We start from the raw sequence: 7,108 nt of genomic DNA on the forward strand, positions 1-7,108 counted from the left end.
TTATCATTGAGGTAAACCCTGCTGCTGCAGCCCTGCCCCTCTCCATCATGTCACACCAATCAGGTGTGAGTTACTAAACCCATCACTGGATGCAGCCTTCCTTCCTCCTCCTCCTCCTCCTCCTCCTCCTCATCTCTCTGTCTCTGCTTCTGTGAACTGGGCCCGTTTCATTCAGGATCAGTTGCATAATAGCCATCTTTCATTTATCTGAGCTATTACTGGCGGAGCCCAGGAGGCAGAGCTAAAAATAGACAAAGAGGCAACCTTGCTGCTCTGTTTTCTATTGATACGGGGGGGGGGTTCTACCGTGGACCAAAATGGATAAACCTGACAAAAACACACTCCAAAATCTATTAATTTCTCACTGAGGTATCCACTCTGCCAGGCTGTGAAATCACATGCCACTTCTAAAATAAATTGTGGGAAATTTAGGTTAAATAGGATTCAGTTGTTTTTTTTTTAAACACAGTGGTGAAATCAATTATGGGCTGCGCTCTCAGATTAAAAGAGTCTGCGTGTCCTTGAGCAAGGCACAGTTTGGTGAGTGCAACATGCAGCTTAGAGTCTGACCTCATCTCGATGGAAAGAATTCAAAAGGATTTTATTGAGGTCAAACGTAGCTGTGACGGCGCTGCACCCAGTCAATAAAAACTTGGACAGAATCGTCTCTTTTTGAACCAGCTGGTGAAATCTGTTTTCAGAACTTTGACTTGACGTCTCCGTGGCGTTCTGTAAAAGTGTTGGCCGTGCCTGAATGTACCGGATGTGTGTGGCGGGCCGGTAGCAGGGCTGGTGTGAAGGTTATAGGTAACCGTGCTGATGTAACACGCCTGTGCTGACGTCATTAATGACAGCAGAGAGGAAGTTGTGCGTAAGCGTGTGTTTGATTGCGAAAAGCCAGTGATCACAAGGTGACCTGTCCTGCCAGCAAACAGAAGTGGCTGTTAGCGCTGGTCGTTTGTGGACATTCAGCCAAGCTGTGCAGGTTTCTGTAACTTTTCTGCTTCCCTCCACTGAGTGTACGGCAGCCCGTGTAATTAAAGGGTAGTTTTTAAAAATGATTGCCACGGTTTGTGCCTGATTTTCTTTTTACTTAGTTTTATGTTTAGGCTTCAAGCTCTCCAGTTCCACCAGTGATTCAAAGTTAGTTTGGTTAACTTTGAACACATTGATCTGATTTTCAGTACCATTTGGTTGGATTTTAATAACATTTTAAACTATTTGTACATGCCAGTTTACCTTAGTTTTCTCCAAAATCATCACACATCCCTTAAAATAGTTAATCTATTGTATACATTTATGTGTTTTGAAAAATCACAGCAAACCTTAAAGGTCCTAATTGTTGTCTGCACTTTATTGTAAATACAAGTTTGAGTTATTTTATCCATTTAGGAATATTTTTAGGATCCCATTTTAGGGAAGCTTTCAGATATTTGCAGCATCCGGCCGATAAACTGCAGAGCTCAGACTGCAAGAAACTAAAACAAAGTTTGCTTATGTTCAAGATTTTACGAGGTTGCACAAGATTTTGATTTTGTTAAACAAATTAAGTAACTCAGAATCAACTAATTTTTTTGGGATCATAACCCAAATTTGCACAATGGTTGTTAAGATGAACCTGACAGAAACTGGTTTTAAGGGTTTTTTTGTTTGTTTTTGTTTTAGCTAATTGAAACCACACACATAAAGTGGCTTTATTTTTCACCATCTGGTGTACTAAAACCAAATTTTGAGTGTGCTGTTTGACCACTGAGGGATGCTGAAATAAACATTCGTCTCAGAAGAGTCCAGAATGATGGTTTGGGCCCTCGTTACTGTTTATAATGACTCCACATAGCAACGTATAAACTGTGTATTTTTGTTTCGTTCATATTTTAAGCTCACTTTGAGTTGTTTATCAAAGACGTCATTGCATGAGATGCTTTTAGAAATTGTTTAAAGTTCAAACTAGCAGCTTTTTGCACACTCTTCTTTCATTTACACCAGATCCAAACCAGGTTTCTCTTATAAGATGAAACATGATTAGGCTTCATGCACACTGCTTTCCCTTTATTTTACACTTCCTGTTCAGAGTTTCTGGGCTACTTTTGCTGGCACAACCATTTAGAAAGACAGAAAGAGAGCTGTTGTTTGATCATGTCTCGTCTCTTTGTGTTTCTGCAGTTTTGATGTGGAGAATGGCCTGTCGGTGGGTCGCAGTCCACTGGACTCTCAAGCTAGCCCGGGCTCTGGTCTGGTCCTGCAGGCCAACTACCCCCACAGTCAGCGCCGCGAGTCTTTCCTCTACCGCTCCGACTCAGACTTCGACCTGTCACCCAAAACCATGTCTCGCAACTCGTCCACTGCCAGCGACCTGTGAGTATTTCTCTGCTGTTTCAGCCCCTTCAGTTTAAAACTGCAGCCTCTGGTTAAAACTGAAGGATTGTTCAATTATAGTTTGAGATATTTGGTTTCAAAGCATAAAAATGAAAAGAATGGTTATTCTTTTAGAAAAAAAACTAAAAAAAAAAGTTCAGATAACTGCTGATGATGTGAGAAACTATCAAATGCATGTGTGTAAGGCAAAATCAGGAGGCGAGGAGCCAAATATAGAGTCATAGGCAGAAAGCGGGAACAAATAAACTAATATTTTTCTAATTTATCACCTGCACTTTATAAAATGTTGTTTAGATTAGATTAAGATGGTAATAAAATAAATAAAAATCATAATCTTGTGTTGTTTAGTCCAAACCAACCTGACTTTCTTGTTTCCACAATGAGATTTTTGGTATTCAGTGAATTTTCTGTGAAATTTTGTTAGTTTTATATCCCTCCTAAATGTACACACAAACCAATAAAAACAAAATACTCAGATTCTTTCAATTAATGAGCAATGATATTAAAATCAATAAAAACTTTACATAAACATAGGGAGAGTTGTCAAGTCATACTGACATTTGCATTTCAAGGGATTATTGTTTGTAAAAGTTACCAATTTTATTGTTGGCAGGAACACTGAAGATGCCAAAGTCTTTTCAAACTGGAAAGTCGGGGAAAACTGGTGTCGTGCTGCAAGATGCACAGCGGCCATGAAAAAACGCCGCCGAGGGCTCATTGAAGAGCACAAACCTTTTAAATTATCTATTAAAATACAAATAGACACCACAAAAATGATCTAAAAGTTGTGTAAACATTAAAAGAGACAAAATGATTCATTTTTTCACACCCCTCAAAATAACTATTATCTAATAAAAACATCCAAAAGGTTTCAGAGCACCTGAAGTCCCAGTTGGGGACATTATTTTACTTGTAAGCCTAAATCTTTACAATAATAATATAAATTATTATCCTGTGCATGCAGGGTAATATGCTGTGACAAAGAACGAGATGAAACAACGAGGCTCCATACTTTGTTTAAAACAGTATTTGACAGAAATCTTTAGTTTTAATTATAGTCCAATATTCATATCCTCTTTTTATGGAACACATAAAGTAACACGGATGGAAAGTTGTTGAATTAATTTAGTAAATATACCATCATTTCAACAGAGCTGAAGTGTTTATCATCCATAGATGTTTTTGTAACTTTACACACGGTCCTGTTTGCAAGTATTTTTTGGTACCTGGCTTTAAAGAGTCTTTTGGCGGCCCGGCTAAAGATTGAACTCGAGGTGAAAAGCAGCAGTTGTTGCAGAGTAATGGGCTGTCTTGCATCCAGTTTCTGTCTGTTTATACAGTTAAAGGTTTCTCTGTGCAGCTAGAAGTCTGTTTGAAGCCAGTCAAAGTGTAAATGGGGCCTCGACCACCAATAGCTGTCGCTCCTTTGTTTTGAAGGGAGGAAGGATTGAAGCAATGGGAAGTCAGTTGGTTACCTCGGTGAGACAACGTGTGGAGACTGCTGTGTTTTCCCGTTTCTGTCTGTCTCTTTGAGTCGTCCCCGTGAGTCGCCTCTGTCCGTTTCCACGTCACCTCGTCTCGAACGTGACGTGAGGAACGCAAGTCCCGGCAAGCATTTGACGGAAATGAAATCAACCATGTTTCCTTTGCTACTTTTGGACATTTTTTTATTTTTTTAATGTTTAGGCATTGATTTTACAAAGTTTCAAAGAGTGTCAAAATGTTTGCTGGACAGCGGCTGACTTACGTTTTCCTAGCAGCATGGTCTGAAGTCTGAAGCTGCATGTTGTGACACTAAAGCTCCCTCTTTTCAAACAGCACCCCGAGCATGAACCCTGCTCCTGAGCTGCATATTGTCCCACATTTGTTTTGTTTTTTACGTTCAGGGAGACACCGGTCTGTTTCCGGGTTACCGTCGCTGCTTTTCAAGCCCCGCTGTAAAAGATGTTTTAATATCTTACCTCCCTGTTAGCTGCACCAGCTCCTCAGATGTGTTTTTGTGTAACTAATACGATCCACGGCTCCTTACCCGGTGTCGTATTCAGCCCAGAAAACTGCAACTTTCTTCCAAACTTCTCATGTACTGTCACTATTTGTTTGTATGTCCCTTAAGATTATTACATTTTGTGAAATCTTCTGATCCAGTCTGTCCTCCCACATAACTTTTTCACAAAATGTCTGTGTTTTTTCAGGCATGGAGAAGACATGATAGTGACTCCATTTGCACAGGTTAGTCTCATAAACACACATCCTTCAGTTCTACAGCTCTGTCCATGATTTATTATTCACTTTCCATTAAATTTAACGTCACCTAATGCCTACTTACTTCTACTTACTTGGTGTTTTATTACTTTTTTTGCATAATTAATGTATAAAATCTTAAATTTGGGGTTTCTGTGAATGCTTGTTTCAGATTTTAATGAATTCACAAATCTCACCACATGTTGTTAGTTGTTTGTAAATGTCCCTTAAATAAATTAATTACACAAGATTTATTAGTCCAACAATTATGTGGGTCATAAAAGCATTATTTGCTGTCTGTGTTTGTACAACAGAGCTGAAAGTGAATGAGTACGTAATTGTAACTGAAGGAAATTTTCCCTCAGATTTGCTGACCTTAGATTTCTTTTTTTTTGTGTGTGATATCCTGGGTTGTAAATCCCTGCATCTTGTGCTCTGACTCACTAAGAAAACAGACGTAGATCTTATTAAATATATCTTATATCATTTATCTATTTAATGCATATATAAATGGGCTTATAAATGCTTTCATGTGGCCAAAGTTCAGCAGAGAAACGTGCCTCACTTTTCTGTATGTCCTGCCTTTCAGCAGACAAGTGTTTCCTTACAAACTATAGTCAAATAGTAAGAAGAGTTCTCCAAATAATCCACGTGACTTCATGATGGGCCTTACTCACCAATCTGAGAAATAAGAGATGGTTCATTTTTCACAGAAAACACCCACACACATTCTCTTTGTACTGCACAGCTTGTTCTGAGTATTTGTGTGTTCATCTTTTTGAGCACTGGCTCATTAATGCACTCTGTGAACATGGGATGTTTTCAAATTAATACCCAGAATTTACTTTAGGTTCAGCTGACGTTGAATATTTCACCCCAATAATTAGTCAACATAAGCATAGTCAAATGTTAACATACCTGTTTGCTCACTAAAGCCCAAAAGGCTTTATCAGGCACTTTGTGTTTTGCACAAGGGTCCGAAAATTTTAAGCTTGTGTTTTGTGCATGTTCAGAATGCACATAAGCAGAAAAAGAAAAAAATCCAACCTAAATTAAGAACGTCTGGTTTGCAACTTCAAACATTTGCTGTGATTTTAACGTTATTATTTAAATGTTAACGGCTCCCTGCTGGCTTAACGCAACAGTTAAAAATATCATCTTCCATCTGCAAAGTAAATAACACCTAAAAAAGCTTCTGATTGTGTGCAAAAAAAGCCATCTTTTCCCACTCCTCTTCTTTTACCTCTTTAGGTTCTGGCCAGTCTGCGAACAGTGAGAAGTAACGTTGCTGCTTTGACACATCTTCAGGACCGTGTGGGAAACAAGTAAGAACAAGGCTGGATGACTAAGTGCTCATTGTCTTTGTTTAAATTATAAAAACTCCATCTGCTTCCTGCTTTAGACGGCCGTCAGGCACCAACCAGCCTCCCATGTGCAAGACATGCATCTCAGGTATGATGGGACACGTTTTTTTATTGTTACTCTTTGATTAAAATATTAAATTAAAGGTTTAAATTCCCTGAACGAATGCCTAATATCTGATGTAATACATGACAGCCTTTAAACTAAAATGCTGAGAAGGGATGGAGTTATAGCCTTTGTGGTTCCATCTTGTCAATGATGTTCGATGTCATTCAATGTTAGAAGATCTCACAAGGCATGAGGATGACTCTCAGCTACTACCACGCCAAGTTTTAGCTCAGTGTCTGTAAAACTGCGTTACAGCCATTCTTGAGTTTGCTAAGCTGTGGTGGCCATCTTGAATGGGGCTGACTCCAAAAGCTAATGAGTTATAGAGGTACATCAAATTATTACTTTCTGAGAATTTCACTTAAATCTGTTCTTTTGTTTGTGAGATATTTTGCTAACAGTACAGACAAATGGCTGCGGGCGATAGTGAGACGTGCATTTTAGTCGTGGATTTTGAAGCCTGAAAATCTAATTATATTATTCTTTATGTTATTTCTTTAATTTATTAACTCAGTGGGAAGTCAAGAAGGTTTTTTTGGTCACAAGAATAACACGTTTCAGATGTTTTTGACCCGGCAGCTGCTCCACTTCTGACCTGCGGCGTGTTTTTGTGTAACTTTCAGAGGAGCCCTATCAGAAGCTGGCGATGGAGACGCTGGAGGAGCTGGACTGGTGTCTGGATCAGCTGGAGACGCTGCAGACCAGAAACTCAGTCAGCGAGATGGCCTCCAATAAGGTGAGTGGACACACAACTCAACTCAACAGGAGCTGCGTCCAGACATTTCTTTTTTACGTCTCAGATAACAAAAATCTATCCGTCCAAATAAAAAAAGTCATAAAGAAATGATCCAACATGGTGATCTTTATTTTGTATATTTAGGTCACATAGAGCAGGAAAATGTTCAATATTTGGGAAGGAATTAGTCCAAAGTGTTTAAATCATACGTGAAAGGGAAAGGCTATCAGAGTTCATGAGTGGCACCTCTCTCCACTGAAAGAGTTAATTAGCGTCACTTCTTTC

At 39.1% G+C, this 7,108-nt stretch overlaps 1 protein-coding gene across 9 annotated transcripts in view; it reads left to right on the plus strand.

The window, feature by feature from the left end:
* Positions 1-7,108, plus strand: part of LOC108234355 (cAMP-specific 3',5'-cyclic phosphodiesterase 4C) — a 93,874-nt gene that overhangs the window by 72,514 nt on the left and 14,252 nt on the right. For 7 of the 9 annotated variants that reach the window (XM_025005307.2, XM_037974202.1, XM_025005306.2 and 4 more), the window contains 6 exons: positions 2,164-2,355; positions 3,814-3,855; positions 4,569-4,605; positions 5,869-5,942; positions 6,020-6,069; positions 6,711-6,823. In XM_025005307.2, the coding sequence (XP_024861075.1) occupies positions 2,164-2,355; positions 3,814-3,855; positions 4,569-4,605; positions 5,869-5,942; positions 6,020-6,069; positions 6,711-6,823 (508 nt within the window). The remainder of the gene's footprint in view (positions 1-2,163; positions 2,356-3,813; positions 3,856-4,568; positions 4,606-5,868; positions 5,943-6,019; positions 6,070-6,710; positions 6,824-7,108) is intronic. The other 2 variants (XM_025005308.2, XM_025005310.2) reach the window with 1 other exon arrangement.

This window comes from Kryptolebias marmoratus, linkage group LG24, assembly GCF_001649575.2.
Source record: "Kryptolebias marmoratus isolate JLee-2015 linkage group LG24, ASM164957v2, whole genome shotgun sequence".
In the NCBI taxonomy this organism is placed as follows: Eukaryota; Metazoa; Chordata; class Actinopteri; order Cyprinodontiformes; family Rivulidae; genus Kryptolebias; species Kryptolebias marmoratus.